This window comes from Sceloporus occidentalis, unplaced genomic scaffold (genome assembly GCF_023333645.1).
Source record: "Sceloporus occidentalis isolate IW3139 unplaced genomic scaffold, rSceOcc1.0.p SCAF_1, whole genome shotgun sequence".
NCBI classification, from domain to species: Eukaryota; Metazoa; Chordata; class Lepidosauria; order Squamata; family Phrynosomatidae; genus Sceloporus; species Sceloporus occidentalis.
Window position 1 is genome coordinate 152,850,376 of NW_028316981.1, and position 18,670 is coordinate 152,869,045.

At 44.3% G+C, this 18,670-nt stretch overlaps 1 protein-coding gene across 6 annotated transcripts in view; it reads right to left on the minus strand.

Annotated features, from left to right (window-relative positions):
* The window catches only part of RHBDL3 (rhomboid like 3), a 204,575-nt gene extending 186,168 nt beyond the window's left edge, over positions 1 to 18,407 (minus strand). For 2 of the 6 annotated variants that reach the window (XM_089477950.1, XM_089477989.1), the window contains exons 1-3: positions 17,500 to 18,407; positions 13,374 to 13,520; positions 5,673 to 5,696 (exon numbers count right to left, since the gene is read on the minus strand). In XM_089477950.1, coding sequence (XP_089334076.1) covers positions 5,673 to 5,696; positions 13,374 to 13,520; positions 17,500 to 17,631 — 303 coding nt within the window. In that variant the 5' untranslated portion in view covers positions 17,632 to 18,407. Of the gene's footprint in view, positions 1 to 1,947; positions 2,066 to 5,672; positions 5,697 to 13,373; positions 13,521 to 17,499 lie in introns of those variants that run through there. The other 4 variants (XM_089477969.1, XM_089477960.1, XM_089477979.1 and 1 more) reach the window with 4 other exon arrangements.
* Positions 18,408 to 18,670: the final 263 nt, after the last annotated feature.

Sequence of the window (18,670 nt, forward strand, 5' to 3'; positions counted from 1 at the left end):
TGACTGCGATGTGTTCCAGTGTGTCTGATCCCCTGACACAGTTCCTGTCTACCTCTTATTGCATCCTATGACTTTGGAACAGTTGCTAACCTAACTCATCTCACAGGAATGTGCAAGAATAAAACTGAAGAAAGACATCCATGCCAGGCTCCTACAGTGTGATTTTAGTGTATTAGATAAAGACACACTGAAGCCTGCAGTTGGTAACTCCACAAGGAAGAGTACATTTTTAGTTATAACAAACAGTATTTGATTACGCACAGCAAATCTTATAGACTTTCTACCTTAGCTTCAAAAATCTAGGAGGGGGAGAGCATCTGCTTTTGCCTGCAGGCAATAAAAGCTTTGTGAATTCACTGAAGACCTGGAGGAGTGCAGTTTTCAGGAGCTGTGCTCTCTTTAGTAATAATGCCCCAGAGACAGATTAAATTTCAGCACTGGCTCCCATCTCAGGAGGTGCTAATTTTCTGGGACATGTCAGCTGCCTTGTAGCACATTCTGCCTGCACATTAATCAGCCCTGAGCCAGCACTAGTGGCTTATCAGCACCAATCACCAAAACCTTCTCTGACTTTTGACAGTCCCACTGACAAAAGCTGAAACTGGCATGGCCAGGTACCAAGTGCCAAACAGCCAAATATCAGATCCATGAACTGTATTTGGGCCTAACAGCTTGAAATGCCACTGATCAGCACTGAGTTGTACAAATGGGGGATCCCTAGCATGAACCTTCTGACAATGAAATGGCATTAATCCTCTGAGCCTGAATCCTCCTTCTTTCAGTGTCACTTACCTGCCCTGTTGGTGTGTGGGTGAGCACCTGGATTCTGCCATTGCTGGCAGCAGGACTGCCATAATACTCAGTTATCTGGAACAGTACGGACAGGACACTTTAACCCTACCATCTGGTACAAATAGAGGGTGCTTTTTGGCTTGGATTCTTACGACCTATTTTTGTTTAAAATGCCTTCATAATTCTATAGATATCAGGTGGAAATTCAGGAGATATTGTGATCCATTGCTCAGTATGAAGCCAGCCTGTTCCCACTCTTCAGCATTTCAGCTAGGCCTACAAGTCCCTATTTTGACAAATGGGAAAATCTACAACTGAAGTGAACCTACTGAAATGAATGGTATGTAAAGTTATATAAGTTCCCTTGACTTCAGTAGGTCTCTAGTTGGGACAAACAATGGATTCATCCCAATGAATAACAAGTGAGAAACAGAACTCCAGTTTATCAGAATCCAATACAACCTTCTCATAATCCTTGCATCAACCTACACAATTACAGTGCCATGATTCCACTTTAATTGTCATGGCAACATCCCATTGGCATCCTCGGACTGGCAGTTGAGAGAGGGGCATGTAATAACTTCAGCCAGGGAGTTCGTCTGGTGCCTCTAGCCAAACCACAAACCCACAGGATTCAATAGGATAGTCAAGGCACTTACAAGTAGAATCAGGGTAGTATAACTGTGTAGTGTGAAAAGGCCCCAGGAGCTGGAAATTATTGAGAGTGTGGAGGCCATTTTTTGTCCTCTCTTGGCAGGCTGCTCCCAGCCAAAAATTAAACTAGAAGTGACTATTTATTTCTATTTTTGGCTATTTGCAGACAATATTCACAGTTTGGGGGCAATTTCCTGCTTTTTACCACTCTTATGGCTTTTAGCCATTTTCATCCAAATATTTTTGAGGAGGAGTGTGAGTGTTTATGGGGAAGGGTCTGCACTAGGCCAGAGAATGCCAAAAAGCCCCAGGAAGGCTTCACAAGCCTGTTGCTATGAAAGGCTAGCCTTCAATATCATTATGTTATAATTGTAGGAGTCATTTGGAGCCATGAAAACAGATTATAGAAAAATCCACCACCTCCAAAAAAGAAAAAAAAAAAAACAGTTATGGAGGAGGTATCTTAACAGGAGAATACTGGCAGATCAGAAAACTCTTTACCTTCAACCAAAATGGCTCTGACCACAGGTGTACACATGTCCATTTCTCAGCATCTGGTGAGTAACTCTGCAAGATGAAGGCCAGTATGCATGCATCAGCCCCAACCCAGGACAGGAGGCTTTTGTCAGTTCAGATGATTTGCCTACGTAGCCCAGTAGTATCATGAAGTCTCCTGCAGATGTTTTGGATCATAACTCCCACCATCCTCAGCCAGTATGTCCAATAGTCAAAGATGACAGGGATAGTGTTTAAAATATCCAGGGAGCACTGGGTGGGGAGTGGGCTGAGTTGCTCTGTCTGGCAATGCCTCTCCAAGGTTTCAAAGAGAGGGTTGCTCCCAGCCTTCTCTAGAAGATGGCACCTAGGAGCTTCACAATGTAAACTCTGTGTTCTGCTCCTTTACTGAGCCTCTTCAATGATAGGAAAAACGTTTTGGAGGAAAAACTCAGTTTTTTGGACTGCATGATGTCTAGGGACACCCGGGAGCCGTATTCCATAAAGTGTTTTTTTGTTTTGTTTTTTTTTGCTAAGATCTGAATAGCAGTTAAGTAGAAAACTTGCAGAACTTTCCCCTCAACAATCCCTTCCTCTCTGAACAAGTTCCCAGGCAGTAGACTCTTGATTCAGCCTGACATCCATCTCTCTGCACAAGTGGTTCATTTGGGAAATAGGAAGGATGGCAGATCCTCCTTTTCTCTCTGCAGCAACCACAAGGAAGAGAAAGAAAACAAAACTGCCAAAGGATAAATAGTTATCTTTATGGAATATTCAAAGCGTCCATGTTCTTCTGACTCACCAGCACAACTGTTGAGGCCTCAGCTGGGAAATAGCACAGTCGGCAGAAGACAGCACACAGGGACCCTTTGCCAGCTTAGGCTCTCTGAAGCAGAGGAGGGGAGTGGACTTGGAAGTCACCAGCCATGCAACAAGCAGCCTGCTCCTCCTCTACTCATAGTTAACATGTGTTCTCTCTCCTCATCCATTGAATGGATCCTCATGGGTGGAGGAAGGAGGAAGCTGGGCTCTGAATACACACGCTATAGGACACACCTTCTCAAAAGCCCAGTTTCCACTCTCTTACAATCAGAGCTTGAAAAGGTTACCTTTTTTTTTACTACAGCTCCTGGAATTCACTCAAAGCATTTAGAAAGGGGAGGAGAAATTCCAAATGACAAGACAAGCTGAAGCAGGATGACTCCTCCCTCCTCCACCCCACAATAAAACTGTTAACTGCGGGTAATAAAAGTGGGAACAATTTGCCCTGGTCTGTTACAAAATTGAGTCATCTGATGTCTCATTACACCAGCATGGCCACATGATCCCACCTCACCCGGATACATACTGTCCACAATGAGGAACACTGCTCACCCCAGATTTATGAGCTAAATATAGAGCCCAGCTTACCAAGTTATAAACAGACATTCCTCACTACGAGCAGCAAGATTAGAGAATGATAACAAGCCATCTCTGGGACAAGGGGAGCAACTCATTCATACGGCAGCAAGCCATTCCGATTATAGTTTAACCACACAGAAACCTCAAATCACTATATTGGCTTGTAAAGCTGTGGATGCTGCCTGTCACCAGGGCCAACCAAAGTAATAACTGTGTACTTGCATAAAGGAATGCATCTACACTCACACAGAAATAGACAAAGCACATTAAGGAGAGAGTGTTGTACACCAAATTTGACCCATAAGGGCAATGCTCTTGGAAAACATCTCAGTTTATGAACAACTCTCTTCATATTCCTCCCAAATACATATTCACACATTGTTATTTTTTAAATGCACATGGGGAAAAAAAGTAAAACAGGCAGAAGTTCAGTTTCAAAATGCTACTTTCCCCCACATATGCATTTTAATGCCCGTGGTTGAAAACACCCATAAATACCACATGAATGTTTACAAACCATGGCACATCTTCAGAGCCACATGTTAAACACATTAAACAGCACGCACAACTCAATCTATAAATGCAGACAAGCAAGATATAACTGACAACATATCTCTGAACAGACATCAGTAGCTCTTGGAAACCAGCTGACTCAGCCTGCTTGTTGGTTCTTTTTTAAAGTATCATCATTGATTTGTATATGAAAACAAAGGACATTTTTGTACTAACAGAATTAAGTAACAGGCAACTTCATCAGAAGCACCAAACTATTTGTCATAATTCAGATCACAAGAAAAAGTGACTCAAGAGTGACTCTTTTTCCAAAAGAAGCAGATGGATATTGTAGTGTGGATACCAAGATGTACAGACTTAAGGGGCCATCTGAAGCTTACCTGTGTGTACTGGATGTTCCTGTTGCATTGGATGCTCCTGAAAGATGCTAAACAGCAGTACATTTCATTTGAAAAAGAAAGGTCAAGATCCTTGGTAGGAGTAAATCTTTAAAAAAAATACTTTAAAATGGCAGTGTTGGATTTTTAAGAGTCAATACCAAATACCACATAGTTCCTTACCAGAAAATGTTTGATGGGTCTTTCCTTTCCAATCTAAATGATCATATCCCATTTCAAAACTGAGTCCTAGAAGCCTATCAAAATCTGATGGGTCCCCAATAATCTGTAGCCTCTGGTGATTAATAAGACCTCACTACATATGTACAGAAATGGAATCTGCTTGTCATGGTGCAATGACTTAATGGGCCACTCCATGCATCAAGGTAATACAGAATTACTGAGCATACTGGTTTACGATGGATTAGAAAGCTGTTGCAAGTGGCTTGATTGTTCCCACTTGCCTCCTCTTGTGAGCTCTGTCAACTAAAAAAAACATCTTTGGCTTGTTCAGCATTCCCTGGCTTGTTGGTCTCCTAATGAGCCACAGTCAGGTGGCTGGTCCTACTGGCAACAGCAGCCAAGTGGAAGTGACTGAACAGTGGAGACCATTTGCTCAAGACAACCCAGAGTTCTCAACAATTGTAGCTTAAATATGACATGCAAACCAGCCCACAGATCGGAATTTGCTGTGTATGTGCAGCGAAATCAATATGCATGTATGGCAAAGTCTTCTGGATTAGAGTGAGTTGCAGGTTTTGCTAGGGACTTCATTGGAAGCTTAATTTATTCAGCAGCCTCACTACTGCAGAACACCAAAATTATAAAAAGAAATCATTTAAATGTCTGTCTACACAGGTACATCTGAGATTTCCCAGATTTGGGGCTATTTCCACTCTGGAGATAAGAATCTGAATCCCTGCTCAGCCAGTGGAAACTCATCTTAGGAAAATCACACTCTCTCAGCCTGCAAGGGAGGCAAAAGCAAATCTTCTCTGAAAAAATATCACCAGGAAAACCCCACAATAGATTCACTTTAGGGTCACCATAAACTGGAAGCAACTTGAATAAGCCCAAGTTAATTTTGACACAAGTGTACCCTCCCTCACAATTTGACCCAAGGGAGAAGACTTTAGCTTTCATTTGGAGGAACTGATAGTTCTTGAGTTTCTAAGGAAAGGGCAAAACACAATTTGGATCATATCAAACTCTTTGCTTTATATGGTGCAGGTTCTCAATTGATGGGGAAAAAATAACTTAGCTGAGCATGTACAAAGATAAGACAGAAAGTGAAGAGCACTAACCAAAGCCGACACAACTGTAGCAATGTGACATCGACAACATATCAGTTACATGTTACAAGACACACAGGGAATAAAAGTCAACAGGTTTCCATTGTTAACAGGTGTTAGAGTATAAATTTCTAAATTGTTCACATACCTGATCAAACAGAGCTTTCCAGTGCTGAGAGGTAAGAGGCAATGCATAAAAGAAAGAAGGGGGGAAAGTGTAAGAGCACAGAAATACAATTCCAGAAATATATCTTTAAGAGAAAATAATCATATGGAAGATACAGGAAAAGGAAGGACTGCATTTTAGTCCTTCCTTTGACAGGAGCTTAGTTTAAAACTTTGAGCATGTCAAAAGTACAAGGCATCCATAACTTTCAAAGTGGGGCAGCTATTTTTTCTACCTCACTGGAAACAGCCAGGTGATGACTCCTGTGTCAGACAAATAAATCCAGATATCGGTCCAACTTTTAAAATAACTTTGCAAAGTACTGAACTTTATCACCCCCCCCCCCCAAAATAGAGTCCAGTTCCTCAGATAGCTCCTTTAATGTTTAGAATAAACCCTGGAGTAGATTCACTACCCCACTAAGACGGAAGCTACTGCTGCCATTGGCAACAGCACTCCTGGGTTGCAAAGAGAATTTCAGCCTTTCCCAGCCTGAACTGGAGATGCTGGAGAACTGAATATAGTAGTATTCCTTCTCCAGGTCATATGATGTCCTCAGCAACCTGCAACTTGTATAGCATCCATGCTGCAGATTGGCCACGCATGAATTTAGGCTTTCTGTTTCTAAAAAACAACTCTCAATCCTGACCACATAATTATCAGTCATGCCATGTTGTACAACTTACCACTATGGTCAAGGTGTATTGTTCATTATCTCAGCCCACTCTCAAAAAAGCTTTGTGGGGCTCTGTTCTTTTACTCATGTGGAACCAAGTGTGCCCCTTACCAAAGATACATCAAGAAGGTGCATGAGACGAAACAGGAGGTCTCCTTAGTTCTAGTTCACCAACCCATGCTGACCAGTGGTCCCTAAAGATGGGTATCCAAATGCTGATGGATTTCAACTCCCAGAATCCCTGATGATTGGCTATGCTGGTTGGGACTGTATGTCCAACTTTATAAATCATTGTGCTAAAACACATCAAGATGTGCCATAACTTCAACTAGAATGAACAAAAGGATGAATACTTCAAAGAAATTTATAAATCAGTCTTCATGCAGTGTGAGACACAAGATCAAGTCTGAGGGCTAAGCAGGCTGCTTCACAATATGAAGAACATACCATGCACCTGGCTATGCATATGCCATCTACACAGTGCATATACCACACACACATTCACATAGATCTCGATGAGTTATGTGGGAAGCGTATATATACATTAAGATGCATGTCACCATGTCTCCAATCAAGAGTGGAAAACCTGCAGACCTCCATAATTTTCAGTACCATTCCCATCATGCCTGCCCACTGACAATGCTGCCTGGATCAGATGGGAATTGGACTTCAAATGCATATGGACAGCCACCTTTTTGCTGAACTTTATCCCCTTTTATGACTGGCTATACACAAAAGGATACATGTCAACCTAAGATTGATTCCCCCACTCTCTACACACTGGATTCTCACGAAACCTTTGGCCTAACATTAGCATTCATCTTGCGAGTATTGGTTGAGTCTCCTTAACCTGTCCAATTCTCAAACTAGTCAGACATTGTATCTTCATATGAAATTAGAGGAAAAGGAGATAAAGGTTGTATGGTTGTATGTATGTATGTATGTATGTATAAGCAAATAAATGAGGATGCCTTGTTCAAGGACAACAAGAGTAAGAATTAGAGGCAGAACAAATATTAGGAAGGCCAGCATGCTATCTAAATAACTATCATACAACCAGTATATCACATCTGTGGATTAAATCTCTCTCTATGATGTAGGCCTACCCAAGAAAAGTGTTTGGAGAGTCCAGTGTTTTCTTCTTAACTCTCTGGCATCCCACAGAAACAACCAAGCCATTCTCTGAGTGAGTATTCATTTATATAGAACTCCCACTAGCCACTGTAAATCTGTTCAGTGGTTAAATGTTCAATCCTAGATTTAATGCAATCTGCCACATCTCTGGCAGCTGGGTTTTAGGATGAAGAGCCTTCCTTTGCAATAGTAAGGCTTCTATTTTCTTTCAATCCATGAATGTGCTCCTGCTTTTATCACAACTACAACTACCACCACCACTACACACTTGGAATTCTTGAGAAGCAAGAGCCACAGTTCCAAGACATAAAACCTAGATACCTGAAATGCAGCATGCTCTCCGAAATGTCTCCTAGCACTGGCACCTTGGGTTTATTTGGTGCTTAAATTACATTAATTAATTTTAATGTGAATGCATCCATGCATCTGGAGCCTGCAGTACCATCTTCAGTCACTAAATGGCAGAATTTCCTAACTACTGCACAGTCTTGCATTTATTATGTTTGGAAGCCTAGTATCAGGAAGTGGGATACAGGAATAGCCTCCCACCTCAGTGCATAGAATGAATGTTTGCGAAGGGGGGCTGCAGGGTCATGAAACCAACTGGGTGTCCTTGGGCAAGTCTCAGCCTCAGAGGACAGCAATAGCAAATCCCCTCTAAAGAAACCTGCCAAGAAAACCCCATGACAGGGTCCCCTTGGGGTCGCCATGAATCAGAAACAACTTGAAGGCACACAACAACAACGGATTACACCAGATCTATGAATGCACCCTATGGTCCTGGAGGCTATGGCTTCACTTAAACAGTTGGGTTTAATATTTCCAACCCTGACAACTACTTAATACCTGGTTGAAAGCTTCATTATACCAACTAATCCCAATCAGTAACATGGGACCCAGTCACACATGTCCTCCTTTTCCTCTAGAATAAGCACATAGCAAGGTAGAAGTCAGGGCTCTTTTTACTCAGCAAATACAGCCTGCAGAAAGGAAAACTGCAGAAATCAGCTTTGTTACACAACGGAGCTGCTATCATGCTTTTCACTAGTCCTCTTTTGTTTTGTTTTTAAAGCTCAACAACCACTCGTGCAATGTAGTTTTTTTGGACAAGCTACCTTGGGCTAAAATTTCAGCCTTGGACCAAAATTCCCAGAATTCCTCAACCACTGGAGCCCTGCCTCAATTCAGTTCCCTAGCAGAACATCAATATTAACTGTATAATAATGGTACCGGTGACAGCTATAGTTAATAATGCCATGGTTGGTGACACAGAATCAACCAGGTACTAGAATGTATTTAAGATGGAGAAGAGGCAGGCAATCTTGCTGGCCCTAAATGTAGCAGAGAGAAGAGCAAGTAGCTGGAATCAGGAGCTTTCTTAGGTCTGAGTGGAACTTCATCAGCCTTTTATGTCACTTGTACTGGGAGCTGCAACACTGCCATCTCTGGTTATCTACAGTAGTGGTCCTAATGAGCAGAAAGTGAGGTACTAACACATAACTTGGGAGAATACAAAAGTTTCTGTGCAATTTTCTAACACTTCGTCTGAGAAAATTCATTTGTGCAAAAAGTTTGGGAATGTTGCCACCTGACTTTGAAAAACAACAAAGCAAAAGCACTAGGGTTTTTTTCCCCTTCAGGAGCCAATCTTTTGCACCAAATACACAAATACATTTGCAAAACATGGCCATTTTCTCAGGGAAAAAAATTCTGTGAATAAAAAAACGTGTGTATGCAATTTATGCCATTTGCACAAATGTGTAGACTCCTATGCAGAAAACATGCTTTGAGGGGAAGAAAGTGTGTTTTCTGTCCAAAGCAGCAATGCTTTTGCAGAAGCATCAATATTATATATATACACACACACACTAAAAATGTGTTATCGGTTCAGACACACCATGCATGTTTTTGGTAAACAAACTTTCCCAGACTCTCCCAAAGTCTAGAATCTCATGACTGTTCTCCTTTTCCTTTCAGGGACATATCCAGTATCAGGACACCCCTTTTTTCTTCCTATCCCTAGAGCATGTTCAATTCCACTCTTTTCCTTGCACCTTTGCAAATTCCAGGCATGACCTCATACAAATTAAGCTTGATTGCAATTATTTTGTGCCAAATACAATCGTCTACCTTTGTCTTTAAGGTACATTCAAAAAACAGAACTGCCATCTATTTGAATGCAGAATAGATATGGATCTCACTAGATATGGGACCCAAAATTTGCCTTCCACAGATAGAAGGATCCCTGCCATCCAGGGAAGACATCTGATCCAGCAGAAGAATCCTGCTAGAGGAATAGGAGAAGTTTGCAGCAATTCTTGTCAGTTCACTGTGCACCCCAAAAATCTGATGACAGGCATAGTGCTGGGGATGGCAAAGGGAAAAGAAACAGGATAAAAAACAATCACCTAACTTTCTGCCAGTAGAAGAATTAGGCATGGAATTCTGTTCAGAAGTTGCCACTACTTATGGAACAACTGTCTCAGTTCAACCCACTAAGTGTAAATGCCAATCACATAGCCTTTCAGAAAGCAAATATTAATTGCTTTGAAAATTAGTTTGCAAGTTATTAGTGGGATTTACCTGCATGCTCTGAAATTACCCCCTGATTGCTGTACATTTTTTAAAGCCACAACAGACCTGGGCAATTTATTATTGTTGTTGTTGTTGTTATTATTATTATTATTATTATTATTATTATTATTATTAGGCTACCCTAATTGATAGGTGCTTTTGTAGAATGGGACCTGTTATTGATTTAATTCTACAGTCAGCTGTATTAGCTCAAATGGAATGACTTGTGTTTAATGGTTTCAAGTTAGAAGAGAAACATACCCAGCAATACTAGCAAAACAGTTTACAGCAAGGAGTTAAAAACAACATCTAAGACATTTTAAATGCTAGACATTTGGAGGAACTATAATTATGGAGGGCTGAAAGCCTGTTTGCTTCTGAATGAGTGGTTCCGGTCTCTTGTGTAATATTAAATGCAGCTTCTCCTCTCTAATTACATGTATTGTTAAACATAGCTTTCCCAGGTAATAATACCAGGTTTATTGCTCTCTGGGAAAGAAATCCACCAAGATGAATCTATTTAAATATTAAGAATGGGTACAAGTATGAAGAAATTTGATATTTCCCCCTGTGGTTGTTCTTGTAAACTCTCCATTCCTTATTCACCACATTTCTGATAACCCTTGGCTTTGGACTACACAAGGATACAACTCTATGTGGAGATAAAGGCCTTCTCACTCTCTCCAAAGGCCTTGTTCTGTTTTGAGATCTTGAGAAGACAGACTGTAACCCTTCTTCTTTCTTTGGTTCAAGTCAGGGTGTGGGATTTGTGGTCCAACCAATGTTGTTAGTCTGTACTGCATCTCCCATCACCTTTCATGAAGCTAGCTAGAGCCAATAGGATTTGCAGCTCAACATCTGAAAGACTACATGTTCTATACCCTTAAATTAAACTCTTAAGCAGTGTAGATATTAATTAAATAGACAAATTAACAATGCCAAAAAAATCAGCTGGGACTTTCACCCTCAAATAAAGCAGTCCTATCCTCCCTGCCTTCCTGCACTTTCAACCATGGTTGAATTTCACCAATAAGCCAGTTGCCAGAATCAACTAGGATTCAGTTGAAAGAGATTCAAGGACAGCATCCTGAAATTCTTTATCAGTGAGACACTCAAGGAGATAGAGTGAAAGAAGGACTGGCAATATCCCACATCTTCCAGGCAGTTCTTGAGTTCCTTTTCACCTGGTTTAGTTATACATACTGCCAGGTTAAACTAAATTCTTCACAGGGGTAACAATCAGACACTGTTGTAGTACTGATTTCATTTGGTCCAGGTCTCCTGTCCTATCTTTCCCCATCACTTTTAGACCAGTTCACCTTGTTCTTCGTCATCCTCACCCCAGGCCTCCCCTCCCCCCTCAGGCTGTTTGAAATTACAGTCGGACTTCGGTAACTGTGGAGGATCCATTCAGGACCCCCTGATGGATACCAAAATCCACGGATGGTCAAACCTGCATTGTTCCCAATGGCAGTGTGTGCACGTGGCTGCACTACCATTAGGGACAGCCCCATTGTCCTGTGGTGGTGCGTGCATGTGGCCACGCTGCTATTGGGGACAATGGAACATAATGTTCATGAACCGCCACAGGATAACAAGGGCTTTCCCTAATGGTGGTGTGGCAGCATGCACACACCACCATTGGGGACACTGCAGGCTTGCCATCTGCAGATGCTTGAATCTGCGGATGGCAAGTCCCATGGATACCAAGGGCCAACTGTAATTGTGTGTGTGTGCCTTCAAGTCACCTGTTGACTTATGAATATTATAACTCCATGAAATTTATAGGTTTTCTTAAGCAAGGAATAGTCAGAAGTGCTTTTGCCAGTTCCAGAATACAGCCTACAACACCTGATATTTGTTGGCAGCCTCCAATCCAATTCAGGGCTGATCCTGTTTAACTTCCCAAGATCAGACAGGATCTGGTGCCTTTAGGGTATTTAGACTCCAAATTATTTTCCCTTACCATAGATTTTCTTGATCTCAGTTCTGCTCCTACTTGCACTTTAGTCCTCCATTTGCTTGGCTGTCTCTATGGCCCACGATTTACTTTGGTTGACAAAAGGATGTAAAATGAAACCCTGTCGCATCAGCTGGAAGGACCCAGTACATAAAGGGTCACACAAACTACTATGTGTAGTTTTCATACATACTTTGAGCAGCATATTTTACCCTCCCCATGGATTGCTAGTGGTGTCCATGCCAACAGGGTACTGAATTCACTCTGGATTTTTGTTTGAATTTTAAAGCAGCTGAGCCAGTGTGGCATAGTGGTTTGAATGTTGGACTATGACTCTGGGTCATCAAGGAATGGCAATGGCAATCCTCCTCTGAACAAATCTTAGCATGAAAACCCCATGATAGGGTTGTCTTATGTTTGTCATAAGTCAGAAACAACTTGAAGACACACAATAACAACAAATCTGCAGTGCAGAACCCTATCCCCTATTTAGATTCAGCAGCTTGGACAGCTACATTGAAGCTCAAACCAAAACCCATATCAGATGCACTTCCTCACTGATATCAGAGGCACCAGTCCTCCCTTCACCCTTGATAATATGCTGTACACTGCTGGGTAAGGGGGTCCCACACTAGAGATCTTGCTTCAGCCTTCCTCCTTCCTCAACAACTCCCCCAGCCCAGACAGCCAGGCAGGGGCATCACTTGGAGGGGGGCACGTATCATACCAGGTGACACCCTAAAGAGGGGCTAACATCATTGCTCCCCAAATCTCTGCCTTTTGACAGAAACAGGCAATGACATTCTCCCACATCCCTTTACAACTCTGGAGCTCAATGGAAGAGATGGTATGAGTGAGGGGGAGAAAGGGGAGCCCTGGTTTTTGTTTTGTTTTTAATTGCTTTTTAAAAAATTTATTTTAAAAGTTCACATCTTACTTTTTTTTACCAAATTTTAACTTTAACCACATTGAACAATGTAAATGTAAATACATTTAAGCTCTGCATATGACATTGTAATTTAAAAGTAAAATTTTAATTTTACTCATTGTTTACAGTATGTCACAGTTTTTGCCATTACAGTCAGTGATATACATGAGTTATGATTCATGAGTAATATTAGTACAAAAACATTATTAAGGATTCTGTATGGTATGTGAGGAAATCAATGGGGGGTGACATCATGAGTTACCGCACGGGGTGACACCAACCCTAGTGATGACCCTGCAGCCAAGCAAAGAAATTTTCCATTTAGCAGTACAGAGACACATCTCACTATGCATTAACATCACCACACTTGGGAGCAGAGCTATGCCACATGACACTACTTCCTGAACATACCTTTCTGATGTGCTTCTGCCCTCTGCTTGTGTCACACTGTGTTCTGGACAGCAAAGGTTGCTCTGTGGGGGGCTGGTGGTTGGGCAGCTTTGCCTTTGGGCAGCAGGTTGGAGAAGATGAACTTTGGTTCCTTCCAACTCTATCATTCTATAAAGCAGGAAGTAATGGGAATGTGTGGATAGGAGGCAGGCAAGAAATGGCAAGTGGGTTGCATTCTACCAATTCTCTGTCACCATCTAGTATAAACACGAGCCAAACAGAACACATCAACATAGTTTTTAAAAAAAAAAAATATATAGGTCAGATGCTGGTACAGGGGGATATGTACCAGCACTATGATAGCACAGCTTCAAGATATGGGTTGTAAAACCAGGTTCTTCCTTTTAGAACATATGAGAATGGATGTTTCTTTAAGTTTTTGGAAGGAAAGTGATATATTTCACAGAACTGCGAAAACACAAGGCACAGTGGTTAGGGTGACAGGCTGGGATTTGGAAGAGCCAGGCTCAAGTCTCCACTAAACCATGCAACACAGATCCAAAACACAATAGAGAAATAATTCAGTTTAAGACTGCTTTAACTTCCCTGGCTCAGTGCTAGGGAATCCTGGGGATTGTAGTTGATTCTGGCACCAGAGCTCTCTGACAGGGAAGGCTAAATGTCTCACAAACTACAGTTCCCAGAATTCCCTAGCATTGAGCCAGGGCAGTTAAAGCGGTCTCAAACTGGATTATTTCTGTTGTGTGTTTTAGACCTCACTGGACAACCTTGGACCAGTTACTCACTCACTTTTGGCCTGACTTTTGCCACCTCTGCATCCACTATGGGTGTCAGCTCCAGGTGACATTTACCTAAGGCACACAGATAGTTCATGTGCTCCAGTGACCTGACTTGATCCATGGTTTCCAAACTTTCTGCTTTCTACAGGCTCTTTTCACAGCAATTTCTGTGCAGTGGAGCCCTTACATCAGGGGTGGGCAAGATGTGCCATCCTAGATGCTGCTTGACGGCAATTCCCAGTATTCCTCACCATTCCTGGGTATGCAAGCTACAGCATCTGAGAAACTGCAATCCAACAACATGTGGAGGACCACAGCTTGCCCATCCCTGCCTTACATGCTGCTCCTTCTTCAGAGAAGATTGTCTCTCTGCCATTACTAATCTACTTATCAAGCAAAGCTGGTCAAATTATTTTGTTACTCTTTCCTTTACTAGCAGTGAAAATACCAAAATAACAAATTAAAGCTGGATCCAGCTTTAGTATTGGTGGAACCAGACTTCCTGCCAGCCCCCTTAGAAATGCTGGAGGACCCTAATGATGAATAAAGAGCGTATCTCCTTTGAATCAGATGGAGACACCTTCCGAGAGGAATGCCTTTCTGTCAAGAGGGCACAGATCAAAACTCAAACCTGCAAATCTCACCCTTTCATAACATTCATGATGATTTGCCTTATCAGAGAGAGATACTTACAGATAAACCTTCACAAGGCACCCTTCTTTCCTGAAACATGGTTTGAAAATTTACTGGACTAGATTACCTTCAGATATGTTCCAGCTGCACTTCATATGCCCTTTAAGTTACTTAGGAAGTAGGAGGGGGGATGCATGTGTGTGTTTGTACACTAGTGCCTCATTATAAACTCTGGTATACCAGTTCTCCTATGGAGAAGTATGATAAGAGTTATTGAAGCACTAAAGACTGGAATACCTGGGCTTGCTTTTATACCAATAACTCTTCAGAAAGTAAACCCAAAGCCTGACCCAAAGGATGCCTAGGGAATCACCTTCTGCCATAGGGGCCATTGTGCATAAATGCTGGAAATCACTGTCCCAGGCACTCTTCTTGTCATTTCATGATTAAATCTTGCAGCAGCTCTGGGTGAAGAGCAAAGCCCACCCGCTCCCTTCTGCCACACAGCTGGATGGAGAGAAAGAGAGGGACACATCCTCAGAGGAAGATGGTTGTACGTGGGGAACTAATAAGGTTCACTGTTTAAGAATCTTTAGAGATTATGGCTTACAACTAAGTTAGGCAGCTTAGCCAGGCTGGAGGTTCACGTTTCAAGTATTGTAACCACACTTAATGAAAATGAAAGTACATGTGTTCACATCGCAAACAGGCTGAGGGATTCAGACTCAAAGTACAGTATTTGGTTGTAAAACCATTGCTTGAAATGGATAGAAAGAGCAGCAGATTTTACAAATATCTTCCTGCTTAAAAATAAAAATCTCCCTCAGGTCATCCTACTGCCAAGTGTGGTAATTTACGCACAGAGTAAAGAGGGGAAGCACAAAATCAAAGTAGCACCAGTATTCATTTAAAAATTACTGGAGGGTAAAAACATAGAGAGGGATGAGCCAATGACAATTATATGTCTATGTAGCTTGCAGCAAAAGTCAAGCAGTATTTTGTGAAAGTGAACAGACTGCAAGATCCCAGGAGCTGACAGATGCAGGGTGCAGGAGGGGGGGGCATACACTACACTCGAGACTCATTCAACTATAAACCAAGTCATCACAGATAAGACTAGGTTGCTCCTTAACACAAATTACCTCCCACATGTAACACAGCTACGTCAGAAAGTGGGTGGTAGGCTAAGGATGCTTCTGCGCACTGCAGGGCACTGTAAGAAGTCAGTGTTCAAACGAAGGCGGCAGAGTTGCAAAGTTGTGAAATAAATCAGAAGTCTTTACCCAGCAATGAAGAGAGCAGTAACAATAACTTTCCAACTCCCTCCATGCTTATATTAGTGTTTGTTTTACAATCATAAAAAAACCCTTGCATCACAGGCTGCCAGGAATTGACCATTTTTATCCTCATGGCAATCCTGTGGGGCAGGTCAGCCTGGGCAATGGTTATGGGCCCAGATTTAGCCAAAGTACTTTGCATCTGAGCATGAACTCTAAGAGAGCCAGTGTGGTGTAGTGGTTTGAGTGCTGGACTGCTACTCTGGAGATCAAGGTTCAGTTCCCTGGCCAACCATGGAAACTCACTGGGAGACCTTTGTGCATCACACCCTCTCAGCCCCAGAAAACCCCGTGAAAAGTTTGCCTTCGGGTGGCCACAAGTCAGAAACGACTTGAAGGCACACAATGTAACAAAGGCTTCTAAGTAGGGACTATGATGCTCCCTGTATCCAGGGCCACTGTATTCCCCAATGTTCACTGCACATATTTTGTTTCCCCTCAGCTTACCACACAGGGTACTACCACAGCAGCTCCTGGTTGTAGGAGGGTAGTTAACAAGGCACTGCTACCACTTTTCACACTACTTGGCACTCTTCAGAACTTTTGAGGAGCCTGTGAGAAGTAAATCCAGCCTCAGGGGGCTTGGTAAGCATTCTGGGGCATTGGTGAGGAATGGTCAGGGAAAGATATGGGGGGCTTTTCCAGACTCAAACCCAGGGCAGAGGAATCACAGAATTGGAAGAGACCTCAAGGGTCATCCAGCCCAACCCCATTCTGCCATGCAGGAACTCACAATCAAAGCAGACCCAACAGATGGCCAGCCAGCCTCTGTTTAAGGACCTCCAAAGAAGGAGACTCCAGGAGAGTGAGGGAAGCGATGGAAGGGCCAAGCGTGGGAAGCGTTGCCTACAAGGTAGAGTCAATGGGCTCAATGGGGTTAAACTCCTGACATCCAACCAGGGCTGCAAAATTGATGAAGGCATCAAATCTAGTGTTGCCACTAGTGGCTGGACAGATTGGAGAAATAATCCGGTTTGGGACCACTTTAACTCTTTGTCTGGCTCAAGGCTATGGAATTCTGAGCGTTGGAGTTTGTTATGGAGCCCAGAGTGGTCCGCCACATACTCCAACTCCCAGAATTCCGTAGCCTTGAGCCAGACAAAGAGTTAAAGCGGTGCCAAACGGGGTTATCTCTCCAGTGTGGATGCAGCCATAGACGGGTATTTTCCTCCTGGAGCAGGTGTGTAAAGTGGCCCCGAAGGGAGGGGCCTACCTCGGGCAAGCGCTTTCTCTTCCTAGAAAGAAGCCAGCCTCCCTCCGGGGACTTTAATACCAAAGTTTATTTTTAAGTAACTCGATCCGATTAAAGTCTACCGAGGAGAAGCCGGAGAGAGAGAGGAGGGGGAGGAGGAGGAGGGGGGCGAGGCGGCCACTTACCTGGTCCTCGGGGGCCATGGGCAGCCCCTCCTCGGTGTCCAGGACCTCGATGGCTTCGGCGTCGGAGGAGGCGGCCACGGCGGGAGAAGGGTGGCTCCCTCGGCTGGGCTCCGGAGGAGAGCCGTCGCCCATCCTGGGAAGCCCCTTCCTCGCAGAAAGCAAGCAACGAAGGAAGGAAGGAGCCCCCCGCTGCCCCCGAGGGCTGTCCCTGGAGGGCCAAGGCGGGAAGAGTTTCCCAGGGAGTTGGCAGGACGGGGCCGGGCCTCAGGGAGGGTCCCAGCGGCAGGCCAGGCGGAGAGAGCGAGGGGGAGGCTGCCCTCCTGGGCCGCGGCGGGGGCTCTCTTCAGACTAGGGCCCCGGGGAGCCCCTCTCGCTTCGGCTTCTGCCGGCGGTGCCTTGGCTCTGGCCTCCCTCTTCTTCCTCCTCCTCCTCCTCCTCTTCCTCTGGCGGCGCCCCCCTGGCCGCCCTCCTCCTCATCCTCCTCGCCCCGGGGCGCCTCCTCCTCCTCCTCCTCCTCCTCATGGGCCACAGCCGCCAGCCCTCTCAGGGAGCCCGGGGCCCGCCTCAGCCCCCGGCCCCATCAGGAGGAGGGCGGCCCGGGGAGGGAGAGGGCTCCGGGGGCGAAGAAGGGCCGAGTCTGCCCTTCCTCTGACTGGGAGGATGACCTTGCCAAGAAGAAGAGGCCGAGCGGGGAAGTCCTTGGGGCCAGGGCTCTCCTGGGGGAGGGCAGACTAGGGCTTGCCTCTCCGCGGAGGAACGAGGGCAGCGGAGTAGAGGGGCTGGCGAGCCTAAGCCATTGGGCTGCTTTGCCTTCTGGCGGGGCTCCTCCTCCTCCTCCGCAGCCCCAAGGGCACGCCAGTCCGGAGGGAGGCTCCCAGGCGCAGAGCAAGACAGCGGCTCCCTTCCTGCTCCTGCTCCTGCTCCTGCTCCTCCACGTGGGTCCCCCTCGCAAGGCTGGAGGCCCTTGATGACTCCCTTGCAAGGCTGTCGTTGCCGGAGGGAGCCTGGAACCTGGCTCTCTGCCGCAGGGGCAGCTGCGTCTCCGGAGCCTGCCTGCCTGCCTGCCTGCTTGGGATCCTTCCTTCCTTCCTCCTGCTGCCTGGCTCTGAGCCCAGGCTGCGCCTTCTGCATCAAGAGGGACGCAGGGAGGGAAGAGAGGCGAGGAGGAAGT